This window comes from Halichoeres trimaculatus, unplaced genomic scaffold (genome assembly GCF_033239565.1).
Source record: "Halichoeres trimaculatus isolate MK-OKI-2021-1 unplaced genomic scaffold, fHalTri1.1 fHalTri1_scaffold_17, whole genome shotgun sequence".
Classification (NCBI taxonomy): Eukaryota; Metazoa; Chordata; class Actinopteri; order Labriformes; family Labridae; genus Halichoeres; species Halichoeres trimaculatus.
The window spans coordinates 17,598,894-17,621,928 of NW_027437195.1; the positions used below are offsets into that span (position 1 = coordinate 17,598,894).

General features: G+C 39.6%; 3 protein-coding genes across 5 annotated transcripts in view; all 3 read right to left on the bottom strand.

Moving 5' to 3' along the window:
• LOC141806232 (AT-rich interactive domain-containing protein 1B-like) overlaps positions 1 to 12,969 on the bottom strand; it is a 276,933-nt gene extending 263,964 nt beyond the window's left edge. For both annotated transcript variants that reach the window (XM_074691607.1, XM_074691606.1), the window contains exon 1: positions 12,852 to 12,969. The gene's annotated coding sequence lies outside the window, so the exon portion shown is untranslated. The remainder of the gene's footprint in view (positions 1 to 12,851) is intronic.
• A 2,519-nt stretch (positions 12,970 to 15,488) lies between these two features.
• Positions 15,489 to 20,505, bottom strand: kbtbd11 (kelch repeat and BTB (POZ) domain containing 11). The gene is made up of 2 exons (XM_074692862.1): positions 19,945 to 20,505; positions 15,489 to 19,355 (listed from the first exon to the last, which is right to left on the bottom strand). The coding sequence occupies exon 2, from the start codon at positions 19,266 to 19,268 to the stop codon at positions 17,376 to 17,378; it is 1,893 nt and encodes a 630-aa protein (XP_074548963.1). The 5' UTR covers positions 19,269 to 19,355; positions 19,945 to 20,505; the 3' UTR covers positions 15,489 to 17,375.
• A 1,575-nt stretch (positions 20,506 to 22,080) lies between these two features.
• The window catches only part of arhgef10 (Rho guanine nucleotide exchange factor (GEF) 10), a 64,381-nt gene continuing 63,426 nt past the window's right edge, over positions 22,081 to 23,035 (bottom strand). For both annotated transcript variants that reach the window (XM_074692236.1, XM_074692235.1), the window contains one exon: positions 22,081 to 22,975. The gene's annotated coding sequence lies outside the window, so the exon portion shown is untranslated. The remainder of the gene's footprint in view (positions 22,976 to 23,035) is intronic.

Here is a 23,035-nt window from a genome sequence, read left to right on the forward strand (position 1 = left end):
TTCCTGGACTGAAAGAGCAAAACCACCTGGGATAGGTGTAAAACCTCTTTCAAAGACCTTCAAAATCCCAGTTTCTCCCCTCTCTCCCTCTCAATCCCTCCCTGTCATCATTTTATTCGCCCTCTCCCGCTCCTTCCAGAGGAGAGGGGGGAAAGGGGGCTTGTGGGGGGGGTTAGGTCTACTTGACCTTAATCTGCCCAGCAGTGAGTTTCAAAGAGATGACATGCAACCTCGTAGGTAAAGGGCAATTGTTTCTCTTTCCCTCTTCTGAGAGCCAATTTACAGCCCCTGGGGACTTTTTTTTTCTAAAGCTGGGAACTATTTCAGGTTCTGCCACATTGTTTCTGATTCACTCAGCTGGAAGGAGCTAAAACAGCAAGCACCTTCTCTTTTTCTTCCTCCCAGTCTTCCCTTGGCCCATTAAACTTCATTCATACATTCTGTAGCAGAGAAGGGTGCATAGCCTCATATTTGAATTTCATAGATATATCTTGTAATGGAAAACGTTTTACAGCTTGTTGCAATGGCTATAAAAAGAAGTCAGCAATAACATTAATCTTGAGAATGCCCATCAGCTGAAATAGAGAATATAAACCCATAAGGTAATAAATCCCATCAGTGATATTCTGTGTATAGATACCCTCAGGTCGTGTATCTCCAGCAGAAAATGCCTTTGAGCATCCAAAACAGCCAAAAGACACAAGGCAAGAAAACATTCAGAAGAATCAAGACAGGTTGATTTTAAGACTATACTGAACTCACTGGCTATCATCTTATGACACAGTGTGGCTCAGGATACGATGGAGAACCACTTGATATTTCTAGTAGAGCCAGCGGTTGGGGATAAACGGCTTCCAGTCAAGACTTCATAAGAGTTGCTGAATTAATTCCAGTCTCGTTAGCGGCTGAAGAAGTGATCGTTTATCAGATAAAGGGAGGTGTTTTTAGCCTTGTCTGTAAAATGTATCCTGTCATTTCTTAGCTCATTTCATCCTGGGAATAGTCCCTGGTTGTATTTTTTTGTGGGTCTCAGTTTCATTGTTAACAGTACATAGCCCCCCATTAGTACTTACTTTAGTAGTGCCAGTAGAAGAAACTTTTTTGTGTTTTGCTTGTAATTGACATATTTGATGAAAAAATGTTAAGATGTAAATTTGTAAAAAAAATTATAATAATAATAATAATAAAAAATAAAATAAAATAAAATTAAAAATATAATAAAATAAATATAACAGAATAAAATAAAATAAACAAAATTAAATAATATAAACAAACAAATAAATAAAAAGCTATTTCAAGAAAAAAAGAAAAAAAAAACATTTTGAACAATTGTAGCAAATATGCAAATGCTAAATGGAAGTTGCATCATCCATTTCTGGCACATCCAGGAAGTCTGGGAATCCAAATACTGATTGGTTTTTGAAACTGAGTCCCTAGCAGATATGTTGCTTTGGTTAAGAAGAACAAACTAGAGGTGTGATAAAGTTAAATTACAACAGTACTTTGTCATTCTGACTTATGTAATACATTTATCTACACACCTGCAAGGGGTAAGCTTCAGTGTCTTAGGTCACATTTCAGTGTTTTTCTGTGATACAAACAAGATGCACAAGTCTAGGTTTTAAAGTTTAGCACAACATGTAGACAGACGATCTAGCTCCAATGTTCACCATTGCTACAAAATAAATCCAAGTAATTATTTTCTTCAGGAAAAGAATAAAACATACTTCCCACTGAAAAACTTTGATGGCTGACATGGTGTAGGAACTTTCAGTCTACATTTAAGTAATTTTGTGTCCTGGACCACTTGGAAAGGGAAACAGAGACATAGCTTTTAGAAATAATCTATTTTGGCACTGATAATCTCATTTTAAATCTTGGAAAACGATCAGGCATATTTAACCTCCTATGACCCAAGTTTTTGTCTAGTGGGCATTTTTTATTTTTACTTGCTTTTGGGATAAGTAAGACCTAATAAGTATAGTAGTTAAACGTGATCTTTGTACAGAAAGTTTGGTTATCTGTGTTATGAGTTCACTTTTTGAAATTGATATCAGCAAAAGATAAAATGAGCTGTGTCCCTAAATGTGTCTGATTGGTCAAAGTTTTAAAAAATGATGTCTTACGTGTCACATATGTGGACACTGATTCTTAGGAGGATAAAGAAGTATATAGACCTTAAAAAGACCTTACACGGCCTTCAAGTGTCATGACCTTAGCATCAAAATCATGACACAAAATTATAAGGTGGACTACCCTAACTGAATAATCTTATTAACAGGCAAAATTATATTATTCTTTTCACTTTACCAATAGTCATTAACTACAGATGTTTTCCACTTGCTATGTTAGCTAGCCCACATCAGAGGACACTGTGCCTTTTGCTTCTCCGACTGTAAACAGAGCATTCATTTACATTGGAATATTTAAATCAGTTTGTCAACAGACAAAACTGCAGCTCAGATTTTTCTAATACAGCAACAAAGCTCTGATAGATTTGCCAAGTGCTCGTACGGAAGAATCGAGGAGTAATGCATATTTAACAATGTATAAAGGCAGAGAATTAACCATGAGACAAGTCCTGCTGAGCCAATGGGAGCCATGAATTAATAATTCAGAGTGAAGTTATTAAGTTATTTGTTAACAGTAAATATTCTGTATGTGTCCCTGAGAGCATGACTTTTTAATAATTTGGAGTTTTTAAACTTTAATGTTTAGCTCCGTTCTGGAAATAATGGTGCTTAGCTGTAATTGATTCTTCCGGCGTGAAGTAATTATGATGGCTATGTCGAAGTGAAGCCTGATCCACTCTGCCCTGGGTGATAGGAGGGAGAGAAAAAGAGAGAAAGAGAGGAGAGAACAGGGAGATTTAAAGACATGGAGGACAGACAATGTGGAGACGCAGATACGTCTCTTGTTGGATAGCCTGACAGAATTGGGGGCAGAATACAGCGTTCTGTCGGGAATAGCCTCCTACCCTGAGCTATCTATCTTCTTATGCTTATATTTTAGGCCTCAATCACTTTATTTTCACTCTATTTGTTTATTTAGAAGGCTACGGAGGAATAACACTCTTTTTTCCCTTTCCATTTCTTTTTTATATTCCTCTATTTGTTACTCTTGCCCCTGACTGTTTCTTGCAGCTAGCGGGTCACTATGCCAACGGCAGCAGACAGAGTCAATCTCAGCAGGGTAGTATTTAATCCATCAGGGCTCAGTGTTAATTACTCACACATCCACAGGGCTCTGTAGTGGGGTTAGGTTGATGTACCCTGGCATTGCTCTTTAAAAAGAGTGATCAAACTACCATGTGCACAATCTTTGTCCAGGACTTCGTCCCTTCGCTGAATGAATATGTAGGACGTCAAACATCCTAAACACCAGGCTTGACCAGAGAATACATCCTGTAGAGCACAGGGTAAGACAGAGGAAGGTAAAACAAACACACATGGCAGACCCCAACCCCAGGTAAAGGTGTATGGTCATCTGCGACTGATGGGACTTCCCACAGGTCAACAAGACAGCGCTTCATGGGGACCGCCAAGAGAAAAATGCCAATTGTCTCTTGGGTCAAGTCCCTATGGCCAACACACACAACACACACTCTGATAGAGGCACACAGGGTACTGTCTAGAGTGGCATAGCAGGCCCTGGTCACAGCTGCTCTCCCCCGCCTCGGGAGGAATTGCTTCCATTTGGCCTGTCACTTTGGCCAGGGCCACTGTGGCTTTTCTCATTTGTCAGAGAGCGGGGGCGATCCTCTAGCTCTCATGGCTAATCTGCAGCCGCGGGCTACACTCACACTCACACACACAAACACACACTCAGTATTTTTTTCTCATCTGACTGACATAGGCTTTAGTTCACAAGGGTCTTTTTACTCCTCCTGTTCAGCGGGGGGAAACAAGAGCAACAAGTTTGAGACAGACCAAGTGAGATGTCAGCCGTATCAAGGTCGAGGATACGATCTCTGGTGGAGCTCCATTTGAGAGGTTTCTCATTGTTCACACAGGCTGAGTAATGATGAGATTATATTTTCACTAGTCATGCCAAATCCTTTTCGCGACTGACTTGAAGAACTACAAACAACACACAAAGGTAATTGGACATGGTCTCTGTAATTATCCTGTGATGGAGGCACAAAACATTGCTTTTAACGGTTACACCGCGGAGTGTGAGATGCTCGTTTTCTTACATGCATGAGCGCTCAGTTAGCACTTGATTAGGAGGGTGATGATTCAGTGCATCTCAGAGAGGGACATCCAGGTCCAAATGAACATGAAATTGCCTGTATTCATAAACAGATGTAGAATATTCCTCGAGCTCGACTTTGTCTTTCCTGATTTTATTACAGTATATTGTGGAATAATTACGACATAACAGCAGAGCAATAGCAGCTAGTAACATTTAATAGCACTGAGGGAGCGGGGCAGTCCAATTAAAGCGCTGTCACACGAGGCTTTGAGGGAAACATGGCCAACGTGCTGTGCCAAAGCCGATCCTATCATTAGAGGCTGCCATTGCTTTGAGGTAAAAGTGCTTTCAAGTTTCTCTTCCGCTGCAGTCAACAGGTGATGGCTCTACTTGATTATTAGTCTGTCTTACAGCTACTATCAATATACAGCTACCTGTGAGATCTATATTGGAATGAAAATGTTTCCCAATGATCAAAGGCAGCTCAAAATTGGTTTGTCCCACGAGATAAAGTCAAGAAAGTGAAGGCTCTATTGATGCTGTTACTACTGAAAGACCAACAGAACAAAACTGTGGGACCTTAACGGGGCAAGAGTTAAAATGACAGTGATAGACAAATTCTATTGATATATGTTTTTACAAGTATATGACCGGGCAGTACCATCTGTTCAGATCCAGTTTGACTTTGATGCTCTGATAACTTCTCAAAGTGAGGCTCAGTGTTTCATTTGTGTAACATCTGCGATGATGTTTCACATTTGTTGTCAACTATTTCTATTTGGTTACTTTCCTAGGGCTGCAGTAAAAGGTGCGCAAGTTCAACACACATGAACCAATGGTGTTTGTTCTTATGTGAAACACTGGGGTGCATAAAATGAAATTAGTTTTGTGAATTTCCATTTGAAAATTCTTGTTTTTCAGGCTAAGACAGAGCTCTGCAAATGTCACTTTTTTTCCAGTTATAATCTATAAATCTCTGGTCACAAGTCCAAGTCCGGTTTCAAGTCTCTAGTCAAGAATCTGAGACGAGTATCTTGTCACAAGTCTAAGTCTAAACCCAAGTCTCTGGTAACAATGCTAAGATAAGTCTCAAGTCTTTGGTCATGGTTCTAAGTCAAGTATCAACTCCAGGTGACAAGTCTGAGTCCAGCCTCAGGTATTTGAGAGCAGTGACAGGTGCCTTTCACATATATTATGGTTTTAAAAATGAGCTAAATTTATAACTTCATGGTCACAAAAAGTTTCAGCTAAAAATGTACTGAGTTTATTTTACATAATAGTAAACATTAACTTTAAGTTTCATTTAAATTAATTGTGCTATGTCATATCCGAATACAGGGACAAACTTTTTGAATAGGGCCACTAAACTGGGGTTGATTTTGCAACACATGCAATAATCATATGCATGTACAGACCATAGACTGTATAGAGTAGACAGCGTAGCTCCGCCATTTACCATTTTACGGTTTTGAAGCCAAAATTCTTCCGTCACAGGCGCAGCCATTGTAGCAGTTTGCAGCCAGAGTCTGCGCAGTAGAGACTGTGAGGGATTCTGGGAGAATCTGAGTGGAGCTGGGAGACAAAAATAATATTTATTTTTCTTCTTTCGAGAGTCTAATCACTCTACCTTCTGATATATTTTACAATCCCTGAAAAAAATACACAAGAACAGCAGCTGTCAATCATCGTTAAACATCATGTAAAGCCTCCTTTTTAACCTCGTATAACTAATGTAAACAAAACTTTCAGAAAAAAAAGGACTTGAATACAAGACAGCCAAATAATATCTTTAAATCACCATAACAATCGGACTTGAGAAACATTTCTACCAGGTGTATTAATTTTTCAAAGTTTGACCACAGCCCATCTGGAATGACTGGGGAGACGGATTTTTTTTTTTACCTATACTGCAGCCAGCCACCAGGGGGAGCAGTTTTTGTGGCGACCTCACTTCAAGCCGAGCAAGCGGACGTCCATTTTTTTTTACAGTCTGTGGTACAGACACACACATATGAGGAGCATTAATTTACCCAGTCTATCTTTAAATAACATCTTTAATCGTAAACACTAAAGTATCATCCAAATTCAATATCCTTGTCTCTAACTTTCAAACTTAAATAAAATAGCACAGCAAAACAGCATTATAGAAACCTTCTTATTGAAATAAAGCTGCTACAAAGTAGCCGAAAAAGTTTCTTTAACATATGTAGGTCCTACCTATGTATTCAGGCAAATAGCCAATCATGGTCTTTAGTTTTAGGGTCCAATTAAATTCAAGGCGGCCAGAGGACCTGCCTAAAGCAGTAGCATATCCTGCCTCGATTCTCATCTTATCTTCTAACAGAACTCATCAGAAAAACACCCAAATAACACAACTCCGGTTTTTAAACTTCAGTTATCATAACAGGTGATCTGAATGAGGATCAAGTTGCAGCACTGGTAAAACAGTTGAAATGTTATGATAAATGTTTCTTTCTCTCTCTTTCTCTCTCTGTATCAGACACATTCTGTAACATACCCTGAAGGTCGATTGTTTGCTTTTTTTTACTCCATAATATTCTACTCAGAACAAAAAGTACTAAAAAGTACCAAATTGGTCTGTTAGCATACTGGAGCAGCAAAACTAGGGTCTCTGTGGAAAACTCTGTCGTTTTCTGTAGAAGCTGCAGGTGATGTGCTCATCATAGTGTCATCTGTTGAGTGTGGCCACTCGAGCCCCAGATACAGAAGAGTACGCAAGGCAAGAAGGGTCCTTCCCTATGAATGATGGTAGGGAGTGACCCAAAAGGAGGGAACAAGAAAAAACTGTGCACGAGTCTCCCAAGCCTCAAATCTTTGAGGGGTGAGACCAACCCAAGCCTCAAGTTCTCTGTCATATTTGATAAATGAGTGCGAAAGACCCCTCTCTCATCAACATGATAAATAGTTTCCTTAAAAAATTATTAAATTTGTACTCTACCCTTTTGAGGATTATCATTCCAATACTGGCAGCTATAGCTATAATTTGGCCCCTGATAATTTTTAAGAGGCTGCAGTGAGAATAACATTTAAATTGTTACTCGTTTTATAAAAATCAGTATTGTCTGCAATGAAAGGATGCACATTCACTAAAAACTTCACTAAAGCAAGTTGCCAAAAGTCTCCAATTCATCAAATGTGGTACAAAAAAATGTGGTTTTATATTAGTGTGAAGGGTGTTAAGGACATCTTGTTGAGAATTATTAAAAGATTCCCAATTTATCATTCACAAATTTCATATTATGCTTTATACAAATTATATCCATTAACTGAAACAGTCTAGAAAAAGACCTATAATCATTTTCACTAAAAAACTAAAGTTTAACTTTAAAACAGAAAGGTATGCAACTCATGTTCTTATAAGATACAAGGTTTCACCAGAAGCCACAAGGAAGTAAGGAAAACAAACATCATTACACTTCTCACTATTTTAATGTAAATGTTATACACATGTTAAAGCTCCTGTCAGTTTTCTGAAATCTTGCTTATTAAAAAATTCCAAATCTGTCACTCACTCTTAAAATTTGTGGGACATAGGATAACAGGATCTGTGGGCGATTAGCTCCCTCAATCTGACACCTACCCTGCTGCAGCAGTTCTGGGTGTTAAAAAGGTGAATTTTAGAAAAACTAACTTAGTCACCGATGGCTTTGTTCGCATTTGTAGCTCATTAAGAGGGATCTCTAACAATAAGTCATTTTTATGACCAACCAAAAACTCCTTGCGGTTGCTTTAAAGAAGTTTTATTAGATGGGATTTGATTAGTTTTACTAAATGCTGACCTTCTGATCTTACTGTTTTACAAAAAATCTGCTATAAAAATGAATAACGTAACATGCAAATATGGCTAATCTATGTTTTCATGTGAATTGGAAAACACGGCTTTTATCATCAGACAATTTGTCATTTTTTTGTGCAAACCATCTGCAGTCTGTCTCTGAACTTGATCCTCCATCTAATGCTTTTACATGGGGAGGAAATTGTATTTTTTACCAGTAATAAAACCAATGACTAGAGTTCCATGTAAATACGACAGCAGAATTGAGTCAACCTGTTGATTCTGCTCCCATCTCTTTGCTGACCGTCAGCATGGACATGTCTACAAGCGTAAAAGTAAAGCAGTACAAAGTGAGAGTTTATCTTCTATATTTTTCTACCTGATGCTGCTTCTGAGGGTTTTGTCACTAATAATTAAAAAACAAAAAACATAGGTGTTGATGTAAGTTGCTAACTATTCAGTTCTTGTCACAAACATTGATCAAAGCCTCATCCTTAATTTACAAATCATTGCAAAACATATTAGAGAAAACATCATTTGAGCGATGGTCCTAACTTTTTTAAGTATTTCTGACAACCTTAATGTATTCCCAAGTTTAATTATTTCTTAATATTGACATTTCTAATTAAGCAGCATAATTGGAAAGCCTGTGTGCAGTGGCAATCATTTAAGCGGGCACTGAAAAATTAATAAAAAAATTATTAATGAATACTACCGCTTTTAATTGCTGTGTACCCATATTCATAATTGCTGCCGCATCCTCCTTGAAATGACATGATGACAAATACAAGTGTCATGTCAGCGCTTTCCTTCTTCATCTCACACCTCAATCAAAGCTAATCCATTTCACCTCGGCTACGAACACTGAAGCAAATTAAAGTCCCATTTCATTTCCAACCTTCATTAATGCATCTTGTTTCCAAGGTTACAATCATTTAGTAACTGTGGAACAAATAATTTCAAAGAACAGCAGCTTTGATATTTGGAGAAGACGACGAGGATGGAGCTTACTGGAAAAACAAATCAGCCAAGAGTTTTAATCCTCCGGCTCCAAAGAGTTCTGCACATGTTTATCACAAAACAAAGCCTTTTTCATCTGAACAAACATTTTAATATTAGATTTCAGAAGCTTATGCCCACACACTAATGTTCATCATTCAAACTCGGCCTTGCCAGTGTTGTACTAGTAGGTACATCCTGTATTTAACAGTGCATATCCAAATGCCGACAGGAGACAGCATGAGCAGTAGCTGCACAATGTCATTATAACAGTAGTGTTTCTTCCTGTGGTGTGATGTGACACCACCAGACACAATGACCCAATTTGGCTGAGTGGCTATAGGAGGGTGCCAATGCTAGGTCGTATCATAAATTCTCTACAAAGACCATCTTACAGGCAATAAATGCAATTTCTTGTAAGAAATGAAACACGGTAATAAAAAATGTCAAATTTTGAGAGTGTTTACACACTGCATTTTCTTCTTTTCTTGCAAATAAAGAGAGGAAAAAAACAGAGCCTAAAGAAATTAAGGGGCTGGAGGTGGTGGGGGCAATGATGAGTTCTCCGGCTAGCCTCTTTGGCATGCAAATCATATCTGAATTTCTCATTAGCATAAATGCATGAGCAACTTTAAATGCTTTTAATTTTCAATCTCGCCAAGCAGAGGAGTAATTTGTCACTGTCAGGATGGGAGACTAAAAGGGGGGGACCAAAGGGAGCCAAGGACTGCACGCTAAACTGAAATCACAGAAAATTTCTGATTTACTAATTGACTGATGTGCAGTTCAGTCAAGTTGCCTTGAAGGTGTAAATAATTCTGTGTATATTCAAATGGCAAAATATGAGAGAGTGTGGGGCGGATGCGGAAAAGCACATTAGGCTACATGATGCTTTTCCCCAGGCCGTCCTTTTTTCTGGTGATTCTAATTCCCAGCTTTTTACATTCCCCCCTCTCTGTCTCCCTCTCCCTCTTTGAAAGGCTGCAAGTCTGCTGTTTTAGTGCATAATCACAGATAATCAACTGGAAATTAAAAGAAAATGTCACATTTTCTTTTACATCTCTTTGCCGTTACAGGAAAAGAGGCAGCTCAAAGCTATTCAGCAGTAAAGCACAAAAACATTCCCAACAGCTTATCTCGTAGGCAGTTTGGAGTCGCTTCAAATTTTATCCCCATTCTTTCAAGATGTAAGATCAATTGACATTGCTCTCAGAAGTCTAAACCACTAATGCCTCATTTTTTGAACAAAGCAGTTCAGGTTCAGGCAGACCTTGTTTGCTAAATTTAGCTGTAGGTGAAAACAGGGAAAAAAGATTTAATAAGCTTCCCATTTAAATGACTAAAACCAATTATGCAAACATAATTAGTATTCAGTAAGAAAACCAAAGACAGCTGCAGCGTGGGGCTAGCTGGTTACCACAAATTTGAGCCCCATCAGACAAGATCTTGTGGGATGTTTTAGTCTGAACACTGCTGTCACTGCTGATGACAGGCAAGCTCTTGGCTACCAGGTTATCAGATCACTCTGCTTTGTCCTTTTCTATGTTGAACACCAGATTATCAAAAATAACAACCTTACACATCCTGTAGAAATTTGTAGACTAAAAAGGGTTTGAAACAGATGGGTAAAATAAGACATTTTCAAAGAGAAATTGTGCAGCAGTTAAGGTTATAAAGAAAACTAAAAATGTCAAGATGCAAACAGTGTATTTAACACAAGTCACAGTAAGTGATATGCAAGTTTCTTCTCTTTACCACACCAAAGAGAAATGCCAACACACACACACATTTAGTTCAGCTTTAACCCTGACGTTTGCTTTTCCTAACTTTATACAGCATTGAAAAGCAGCTGCACACTGTGTATTGTCCTTTGTCTGGTACATCATGATGTTACTCCTCAACCACTGGATACATAATGACTTTTTTGTTTGTTTCTGTTCAAACAATGATTAACTTTTAAATTTAGCTATTTTTTTAGAATTACAAATATATCTTCCACTAAGCTTTGGGTAAAGATTTAAGTTTTGAGTACTATTAAAACGTATTTCAAGCCTTTATGCACGCTAATTAGAAAAGCCTCACAGTTAGCTTGTCTAAGCTAACTGTGAGCTTGTATATTTCACATAAACTCAGTACTTGCGGCTGCTTTAGAACTTTCTTAAGATCTTCACGAACACATCAACAGCTCAGGCTTGGAGTGGCTCCATATCTACACATCCCACTGCACTGACAAGTTAGCTAACAATAAATCAAGCAAGCAATTCTCTAATTGGCCGCTAGTTTTTCAAGGAACACGTCATTTGTGTGTTTTTAACTTTTATTAGTAGTTATAAAACGTTAAACCTGAGGTTGGGGAATTATTTCTGATGTTTTCAAGGTCTCTTTACAGATAGAGCATGGCTGTTTAAATATTTGTCTTGATATGTTGCTAGCAATATGGCTAGATAGCTCCTGTGCTAGTGCAGTTCTCGGATGTTCCAGTGCAAGCATGGCATCAGGCTTAAAGCACTTGAGTTTTTTTGCTTGCTTCACTTTACTTCACATTTCAAGTGACATTACTAAATTAATATATTAAGAAAGTAAAAAAATACATTTTGTGCATTGTATTTGAGAGGAAACTTTTTTTTTGGTCAAGAAAAAAACCCTGTTACTTTTAATTTAAAAATTCTGTGGCTGATGATCATAAGGGAAATCTATTCTGGGCTGTCTTGCTTTTTAAGTTATTTCAAGTGATGTGCCCCAAATTAAAATAAAATCAAATTTTACAACCTTCACATGCTATATGTCTGCCAATGTTCACTCCAACACAAAGTTTACTCTAGCACTGGTAGGCACGGATGTTAGTCTGGCCTTTTTTTTTTTTTTACGTACTGGCTCATACTGCCCTCCAGTGTTAAAAAGATGCACATGCTATAAAGCATGCAGGAAAGCAACTTGAACATCAAAATATAAAACCAGTTTTTAAAACAGGAGCAATCATGTAAAAATAATGTTGGTGATCTATTAATTTAAAGATGGTAAGTTTTAGAATTACAGTGCTTTGTTCACTGAGAAATGAGGATCACACTGATTTGTCTGTTGCTTCTTGCAAAAACTGCATCACAAGCCCCTTACTCTAGTTTTTCCAAGGTTGATGAACAACCCCTGCTTGCTATGGCAGCTTCACCATGTGATGATGATGATGTGTTTCGGCCATAACCTATTTTTCTTCATCCCCTTGCCACTTCAATGAATTTTACAAAGAAAACACAGAAATGATCAAATTATATATATATATATATATATATATATATATATATATATATATATATATATATATATATATATATATATATATATATATATATATGCTCACTCTCTCTCTCTTACATATTGTTTCGATTCAAGGTTCAGAATCTGTTGATCTAAAGTCACAGGGAGGATCGGAAATTGAGCTTCACCTGTTCTTCTAATTTCAAAGTTCAAATAACACACAAAACTTTAACAGTAGTGAGTGTTTGGATTGGGTTCAGGTTGGCCTCTCCTGTTACCTATTTGAGAAAAGGCCCATTTGACTGGAGCTTTAACATGGGTGTAATATATTTATCTTTTAACTGGAGTAATATATGTCCGTGGAAGTTACAACATGGAATTTTAATTTACACATCAGTTAGTATGACAAACATTAAACAACATTACACCTGCACTCACAAACAACGTGAGGAAGGTGAGCATGGGGCTGGCCTTGGTGTGGTATGACTAGCTGCTAATGTTTGAACAGTTCATGCTGCTGTGGGAGTCAGCGTTGTGCTTCTGTGACAATGTTTCATCACCGATGAAAAACTTTTCTCACCCAAAAGTCCCCCCAAGAAATTAAACTTACCCGTGAAAGTTGAGATGTTATGAGATGTGCCGAGGATTAGCATGTCGCCCACCGAGTAATGGAGGGGGCGTTTCCGTGAAGCGCGTATGACGTCAGAAGTTTCGCTGCCCGGCTGTACCACGTGACTGCTTCGGAACGTGGTTCAGAGTTTACCGCGAGGTTTGACAGCGACATAAGCCCCTCAGGACCAGTGAAAATGTGAGCTTTTTGATGGATTGTTGTGGTCACTGTTAGTGTGGATAAAAGCGTTTGGATAGCGTTTATAATTTTGAAATTGTTCTGAATGAAAATGAGGAAAATCTTTCCTGTACTGTACATTCTTCATGTTACACGAGCATATTCAGTGACGCCAATCCCCAAGCACTTTCTATGTGCTCTGCCTGTTTAAGCTCAAGCAGTTTTCCTAAAGCAAATGTAAAACAGTATAATACAACCACACACGCGCGCGCGCGCAGAATACATTCATATATTGTATTACATAAATATGTGATCATTTCTGTGGGAAACTTATTTGGTTTGTCAATTTAAAAAAAAATGTAATTAAAAGTCGAGCCTAAGAGTCAAAACTAACACAACAGTTCAATGAATCACCCCATTATGTGGTTAAGATATAACTGCCTGTGATTATACACCTGACCAGCAGGTGGTTTCGTGTGCAAATGAAGCTTCAAGAGATTAACCTTTTTTTTGAACCACTTGGTTCAAGTGGTTCAATGCCTCATGAGGCTTCATCTCACCATCACTACATGAAAACATGCCTGTAGTTCGAGCTTTCTGGCTTCTTTTCACTTCAGCCTTGTCACCTAATAATGATGTCTGACCTCCTTCTTCTTTGTCATTTTGACAGTTGGCAAACAGTATCTAAGTGCATTATTGCCACCAACTGGTGTGGGGTGTCTACCAGGAAATTCATATTGTCTTAATTAAGTTTATTTACTTAGATGTTTAAATCAAAATCTATAACACTGATCAGCTACATTTCTTTGTAGAATGGCCTATCCCATATTTCCAGATTCATCTGATTTTCTCTTGGGTTCATTTTGAATTCTACTGTTTCAGTCTCATACCTTTGACAGGAAATGATTAGGTGTTCCACCATGTCTTCCTCTGTACAATACTCACATTTACCAGATTTTCTTTTTCCTATCCTGAATGTTATGCTGTTTAAGCTTGCCAACACACTTTCTTCTCTCTGGATCTCATGGTATTCCTCATCTTACTTACTTTACTGTATTCAATAAAAAAACCTTCCTGCTCTCACCTCCTTTCACCTTTTCCACCTCTGCTTGTTTCCATTTCCCCTTATCTTAAATTTAACAGCTATCTTGATCTAGATTTAACTGTACAGCACTGTTAATTCAACCCTGTTTTTTTTTCACAGCCTCCTTTGCAAATTTATCTTCAGCCTTATTTACTGTTTTCCCGATGTGAGCTGGTAAATGATGTCTGATTAAAGAGAATCTTGGGAAATGAAGGAAATTTATCATCTCAATGTGTTGTAATTACCACCTGTGGCCTCAGGGAGGCTGATTTTGTGACAGCCCCCCTGACTGCAGTCTCAATAAATTACAGTCTAACAAAACCAATCACAGTGTCTGGATAAGAACACAGCTTTGTTCATCACACCTGTTTCCGTTTGTTAGATAAAAACATCACATGCTGTAAATACGGCTTACTGGCTGTCCATTAAATCAAGTTTTATGTTTAGTCTATTTTTTTAATTTCTTACAGGTTACCCGGGGAACTTTTTACCCTTAAAACTTAAGGTATAACTTTATTTTAGGCACTGGTTTAGCTTCTTCTAGTTGGAGCAGACGCCCCATGGACAAAGACTGTGGTCTTGATCAGCTCCTAGCCCTGGAGGGATTGGGTGTATGTCATTCCAACTCTCTCCTTGCATTTCCGCCACTTTCCTAAGCTGTACTATTTGATTTAGGCTAAAGGCCCAGAGCCAATCTTTAACTGCTTTATTTTATCATCCCTCCAATAGGTATTGATTTAAATCACAAATCTTATCTTTCAGAGATAAAAGTTCACATCATTGCAGGGTTCAATGTGATCAATTGGGCGCTATTTAAAGTTTCAAGTTAAAAAAAGAATTCTTTGCTGATGATGTTTTCATTGCATTGCTAAATTAAATAGTTTAACATTTTTGTATCCTTAAAATGAAAAGTTTTCATCAAGTTTCTCATGGGGAAAACGTACTACATTGATAAGCTGTTATTCTGGGATTAGTTTGATAGAGGATATCATTACTATAATACTCAAATGAGATTTCTGATTATGGGACACATTACTGCCTTATGCAAATAAATAGAGACTGACTTCCACTACAGATGCAGTTTGCTATGATGAACACAGAAACTAAACTGACTGAAACACGTTGGATCTGTGATACTAATGTAACATTAGCATGCTAGTAAAGACCATATATAGGAAGTTTATATTGTTTGTATTCCTAACATTTATGGTAGGGTTTTCTTGCCACAATATTAAAACATTTGCACAACATGACAATCTGCAGTTACAGTTGAAGTCCACAAGATGGCAGCTCTGTCCTAGAAAAAAAACTGTATGTCGCAATATGGACTTTCATCTATGGGTCACATCAAGGAAACAAAACCAGTCAGACACAAAAGATTTTATTTGAAGCATTTTATCTCGTCTGTTATACAGTATCCAACAGCTAATTTGTTAGCCCACTCGTTATGCCTTAAACAGGAAGCCGTTACTGAGCATTGCATCACTTCACTGTCCATCACAGCAGCAGATCCACATCCACCAAACCCATACAAAATGATCACAAAAATACAGATGGCAGCCAGCAAAATATTAAAATCACATCCATTTTGTCCCAGTCACTTTGACTGCTTTTAGACATTTCTTTAAATGTTATCAAAAGCAATCTGTTCCAAGAATATATTAGCATTAGCTTCCGTACAAAACTCCCACTGTGTTATTGCAGCAAAAATAAATACTGTGATATTTCAAGAAGGAAAATTTAGAGTAAAGACGTCGCTTTGACGCGAAAAGAACTCAGAAGAAGTCAGTTTTATGCTGACTGTTAAGAGTGTGTGAGAAGCAAAGGTCATGACCACGACCTGCTGCTGAACTCAGGTATCTGATTTGACCTCTGACCTAAAGGATCAGTCTGTGAGGAAATATATCTGCTGCTTAGTGTAAAACTACTGATCTGTCCTTGAACGGACTGAGAAAAAAATGATATATCTGCGTGAGTCTGAATGGCTGGATATCCTTGAACTTTAAAGACAGTGACTGTCAGCAGCGAACAATATCTTCCCTTTACAGGGCCTATTGCAAATGTTCCATTCTGACTGAGGTGCTGTCAATAGAAGCTTGATTTCAAAATATCTAATGTCAGTATTACCAGCTTTCTGAAGGACTGCCTGAACCCTTATTCATCTTTGGTGAATGTGCAACAAGCAGAAACAGTGACATCTGGGATTATGCCCCATAAGCAAAATATCATTTCCTTAATCTAAAAGTAAATGTGACAAATGAACTCTTTCAACAGTCTCATTTCCTATTGAGTCAGCAAGACTTGAGAATCATGTCGGTCTTAAGGATTCTGTCTAATAAAAGGCAACATGCTGAAGCTACTGTGTAAATGCTTTGCAAAGAGAAATTCTGTATAAGATATAAACACAGTTGTTTTTCTTAAAAGTAAGATTTGCCTTTGACTGTGATTCGCATGAGGCAGTGCAGATCAGTGATGAGGTATGACTGTAACATTAACTTGGTCAAGTTTTAAAAATAGTTTTATAATCATCAAATCTCATTTTAGTTCTCCAGCATATAATCCTAACATCGGCTGTTTACAGCATCTATAAAGGGGATCTGAGGCTTTCCTGTACATAATAATAAAAATGATGATTTCCATCTTTGGGATTTAGACCTTTGGTCTTCTTGAGGTTCGAAAAAATATATTTTCCCAATACTCTGTTTTTTTGATGACCAAACTCAATTTGATTTATCCCTAAGTTATGTATAGGACATTATTTGCAGCCCTGCCACAAACTATTATATAGCTTCACAGCAGACCAACCTGTATATTCTGCCTGTTTGCATAGACCTGGTGACGCATCATTCATAAAGCCACAACAACTGTTTCAACACATCTTCAACAAAACTCCTCTGTTACCAAACCTGTCTAGTTATTTTCATCTAAATATCTATTCTAAATATAAAAGTGCACTAAACCAAACGGAACACAGGAAATACACTAAATAACCTACAGTCACTGTCATCATGACATTATCTACAGTCGGATACAAATAAAGTCATTCATTCAAAACTAAAAAAAGAAGTTTTCCATTTAAGGCCGCAGACACATTAAATTGCCATGCAAATACACACATTCCACTGCAAGCAGGCTGTGAGACACTGAGCTGACATTGAGGAGTGTAAATAAGGTCTTCTGCTTCTTCCAGTTTTTCTATGACATATTTATTGAGTTATTCTGGATCACACACATTAACGCACACTCACACGCACACATACACACTATGTGACTCTGTCAGGCTTTTCAGGCAAAGTGAGAACAAAAGGAAACAGAACGCCTTTTGCTTCCAGAGGCGCCCTGAGCGGCTCCTCCACAAAGTAGGCGTTCTCCTCCTCCACTACGAACTGAAGAGTCTGGCTTTTGTTCACACAGTAGATGCAGTTCTCGATGACGGCGCACCTGAAGGGTAAATGACTTCCCAGCTTCTGTGATGCGCAATCATGCCACATTTTCACTATGGTGTTGTATTTGAACACGTTGATCCCCTGCTCTCTGTTGACATCAAAGCGGTAAATGAAGCTTTTCAGTGCCACCATGTCTGAGGACTTCTTCCTGCTGTTGTTGTACGGACACTCCTGCCACTCATCTCTCTTGGTGTCGTACTTCAGAAGGCGGTAGAAGAGAGAGCCTCCTGAAACATAAAGTTCTCCGCTACAGGTCGTGGCTTCATGAGCCACAGCGAAAGCTCCCTTAGGTAAGGGGGCCACCGTAGTCCATCTGTCCATGCGGGGGTCGTATTTTTCCACTGTAAACAAACATTCCCCTCCAATGGCGTACAAGTAGCCATCCATAGACACAAGCTTTAGCTGAGCACGAGCCTGGATCAGTGGTCTGACCTCGCCCCAGCGGTTAGTTATGGGGTTATAACAGAAGACCTTGTCAGAAACCTTGCCCTTGTCTCCGTAGCCCTTTATCCCCCCTGCCACGAACAGGTAGTTATACATGGTACAGATCCCACAGCCTTTAGTATTTATGTCCTCAGGCATGGCAGTCAAAGCTCTCCAGTCATTTGCTGTTTCATTAAAGTAGTAAATCATATGACCCTCCTCCAAAGACCCCACAGACAACGGGCTCTGTGGCCGGCTACCACAGCGGCTTGGCGGCCTGCTCCCCACACGGTCAAACACATCATTGATCTCTGCCACCATCAGCGTCTTCCTACCCTCCATCCTCTTCTTCAGGATCAGATCCCGCTCTGATCCATTCAGGCGACCATACACGGCCGGGTCTTTGAGTATCTGGAGGAAGTTGTCGCTCATGAATCCGTAGGCGGTTTCCTTCAGTTCACTGAGTCGCTGCTTCTTGGCGATGGTGAGAATCTCGTAGCAGTTCTCTGCAGTGACTTGTGCCGACATGGAGTCCATGGCGGCCTGTACTGCACAAGGGATCTGGAGGATCTTGGCCCCTGTGATGACATCTACAACATTGTCCTTGGAAACATTCATTCGGGAGGTGTAAATATAGTCTATCAATGTGGACAGAGTCTTGTAACTGACGCCCTTCACCTTGAGGATGTCTCGTGACAGCCTCGCTTTGAAGTAGTCGCTTTTTTCTGCCAGGATTGACTTGTGAGCATTGATCTTCTGCCCGCCCACTTCGATCACTAAATCAGGCTCTTTTTTAGCCTGCGTGTTTTCCTGGCTGCTGTCTCTGCGCTCAAGGTTTGAATTCAGGACTGACCATTCAGTTTCCTGTTTGGCCTGGCTGGGCGAGCTTATGGAGGAGTCCACACTGGGAGACACTTTGGCTCTGGCGCCATTGTGGATGTCACCACTTGTGCAGTTTTGTTGCATGGCTGCAATGTGATTGGTTACGGCAGAGTCAGCAAAGTGAGTGAGTGCTGAAGTTCCTTTATCGTTTGGGATGCAGGAGCCGTTACCTTGACGATGGTCCACGTGGTTATTCTCCAGCAGTCTCCCATCCAACAGGTATTCCTTCTCGAACACAGGAGGGGGGCTGAAATCCTGGGTGTCCTTTAGGAATCCTTGGACATAACCTGGACATTGACTCCCATCTTTATCAGGGGTCGTGATGAGGTCAGGGTTCACGGCATGAAGGATGACGTCAGCCTCCACAGTGATGGCCCCTCCTCCTTGCCTGTTGCCCTGGCTCATCTTGATGTGCTCACTTCTGATGGGAGGCGGCGTGTTCTTCTATCATACTGAGTGGGTGGTAAAACTTGTGGTCTCACTCACTTTCACCTATACACAGGAAACACAAGGAGGTAATTTAGCTGAAAGAAGGGGAAAATGAGCTCTCAAGCTGCAAAGACCTCTGTTTTCTCTAAGGGGCGCCCTTTCTCTAATAACTGCCAGCTTGGGTACTGAAATTTAAAGGAAAAAAAAAAAAAAACTTTGTGCTTGTGTCACAGACTCCTGTACCAATGTGTCATCAATGCCTGAAGTCCAACCAGCTAACGGTTGCATGTGCAACAATGAGTCTTTTTGTTGTAGAGCTGCTCCAACATGCAGCTTCTTGCTGCTGTAAACTACGTGACCTACTGAAATAATCACCCAGCCTGTCCATTATTTGTTAATCTGGAGTCATTAAGAGCGCATGCGCATTTTCTACTGAGCTGACAGAGGAATTAATCTCTAACATAACTGGCAAAGGCCGTTTGTAAATGCAATATCACACATATACAATGCTTGTACATATCGTACAAACGCCTAGGGAGGGGGTTTTCACCTTCATTCATAATATGACGGAAATTTGCGCAGAGCTCATTTAATCATATTAGAATTGACGTCAAGGGTTGTGATAGTCTGTTGACAGTAAACTGTGACTTACCTGTCTATCCTTCATGTAATTAATCAGCTCAACAGCAGCAGTATCCCCAGCAGGTCTCCCCACAAAGCTTGGTTACGTAAGTCAGGCGCAATCCTCATGAAGCAGCCTGGCTGTGCTCCCCAGGATGACTTTCCTTCACCGACAACCGCAGCTGCTTCACGCCATCCGTCCCCCTTTCTCCATCGAACCTCTGCTATGTTGGTTCTGACGCTCCTGCACAGACGCCTGAAACGGAGGCGAGGCAAAGGAGCGATCAAATACTCATTCAAAGTCGCACCTCCTTCAGATCAGCCGTCGCCTACGGTTTTCCTCCCTCCAAAGTGGGGAGAGTCGCTGCGCACGTTCAGCAGTCTTTCCCTCCAGTCTGCCGCGGATGGCAGAGAAACCAGCACGCGGACCTGCCAGGACTGGGATTTTGTTGTCTTTTTTACAGTTGACTACAGAGAGCTGGTTGTCAATGATCTAAACCACGCCCCATCTGTCGGCATTAACCCTACACTCAACAGCAGGAGCACGAGGCTCCATCTGTTGGGCACGCGCTGGATGCTTCCAAGAGATGCGACATTCCTTTACGCATCATCCCTGTCATGGGTACCACGATGGGTGGGAGATCAGAGGATGGGATTTAAGGGAAATCCCCATCACGTGCCAACCGAACATAAACACAACCTTAAATTCTTTATCGTATAAAATGCTCCCTTTAACGTGAGTTACGCCATCAAAATTGTACAGATGCTGGTACAAATTAAAATAAAATAAATACTTCAAACTCTGCCCCTCAAAATGGATTTAATATTACAGCATCTCTATTAAAAATCAATAATGATTCCTTTAGTACACCCCACCTGTTTGTGCATGACAGTTTATCACAGTATCCTTAAGACTTGACTCTAAAAGGACTTGCGTGCACTTTATGAGGAGGTTTAACCTTAAAACAGCCTGACAGTGCTCTGGAAGTATGAATCACACTTCCCTTTTGGCAGTAATCTAACACTATATCTTACTAATACATAAGCCTGAGGCATAAACAGAGCAGATTAAGGCACATTTGTGAAATAGAACCAAAGATGGTGAGCTTTGTGTGGAAAAGTAGCCCTGGGATTGTTGATGTTTGTGTTGATAATGTGATAAAAAAGCACCCACGACATATGCCCTAATGTATGAAAAGGCCTGATTATAAATAGCACAACCCCTCAGGGCAGCAACAGCAGCAGCAAACGTTTTTATCCAGCGTCCGTAACCTCTCCACCGTGGAGTCTGCCTGTCGAAACAACTGGCCTTGAGATATAAAAATAGAGGGGAGCAACCGCAAGGGCATCAAAAACCTATCAGCCCTGTGAGATTACAGAGCGTTCAGCTGGGAGGTTTTAATGCTGGATATTCTGAGAGCAAGGACTCACTGAGGACTGATATACAAAATGAGTGGTCTCCTTGGCAATCTCAGGGTCAGAGGGGAAACAAAGGGATTGCACTTGCAGAGCTGTTCTGAAACAAATGGCAACACCCAGGCAGGCTCACTGATTTCAGGGTTACTTTGTTTGTACAGTGGGACTGAGGCTTTGCTCTGCGTGTAGTCAATAAACAAGAGCTAGAGAGGCTATATGTTATTTTAGGCTTACGTCAAATTGTTAGCTACCCAAGAAATCAGATGAGATAATATTTTGGATTGTAGCTCAGGAGCAACTTCAGCCTGAAGTCAGCTCATCTATTTTTGTAGGAACAGATAACATAGTGAAACACAGTTGTGCAACAGTGAACGTGGGCGTAAGAAGAGAGAAAAAGCCTTGACCCTCTCTGTTCAGCAGCAGCAGGAGGTATGAGCAGCGAAATCCCGGAAGAGCGGTATCAGGCTCAGTTCTTGCAGCCCCTCGGGCACATTGCTAGTCCCAGCATGTACCGATGGCTACACAAGGAGAGTGGAGAATGAGGTTAGTTTGCTGACACTCCAGTCACATCCACAGAGAAGACGCAGGAACAGTTAACGCATACTCTACCGGAGCAGTCATTAACATAAATTTAGAGAGGATAAGTTCACATTTGTTGATATCTCAGAGGAAAATATCCACAAATCTCTCAAAACTTCTCAAAACTTCCAGCATTATTAAAAACACGTTCAGAAGAGGAACACAAGGGTGGTCAATAGAAGTTTATGAAAATGTTAATACAAATAAAAAGAAGTACATACAAATAGTGACAAATGTATAAAGCTTTTTGTGTTTTTTAAATATCCTTAAGTGAGAAAAAAAAAAGCATTATGGGTAACAAAAAACTCTCCTGCAGATAACAACTCTTCCATCCCTTTGAACAGAAACCTGGCCAGCCAGAGTTTCCCATGAGCCTTCTCTAACCCATTCAGTCGTCACAATTTCACTTTTTTCATCCATTTTCTGTCCAGAAGCACTGTAATCTGATTTTATAGAAACACTGAACCTTTCTCTGACACCAAAACTCATACACATATAATCCTGAGTTGTTAAACTTCATATTTACAACTCTGACTCTTAGCGGTATCTTAAGAGAGGCTAAAAACCGTCTCCTAATCCTGATAAAACTTTCATGAGACAGATTCAGAGACTCATCATTACCATATCTGCAAAACTATCATTTCTTGACCTCATTTCTCAACACTGTTTTAAATACTGCAGTCCGATACACACGCCTTGTATGGCGCTAACACTGGAGAGTTATGTATTAGCCATGTTACAGACAAAAACTGATTTCATTGGCGAGTGAAATTAAAGACCTTTCAGTGTTTTTTTTTTCTTAGATAAGCATGTTCCTCAGAAATACAGTAAATCTTTTCACTGGTCTGTAGGGAGTGTTTTTTATGTGGAGCGTCATGATTGAGTGGTTGTATTGATCCACTGGGTTTTCATAGCAGTAGACATCATTAAAACATCATCAGAATACTGTGGATGCTGCTGGATGCACTTCTGGTTTCAAAAAGGCATCAAGTTGTTCTGATCGATCCCAAATGTTCTCTGGAGTGTAACAAGTCGCCTCCATGTGAGCAGCTTTCTTTTGTCCAAACCTAAGCAAAGAGAGAACATGTCAGACTTCTGTTAAAGTTAACACCTAAATTGTCAGTTGT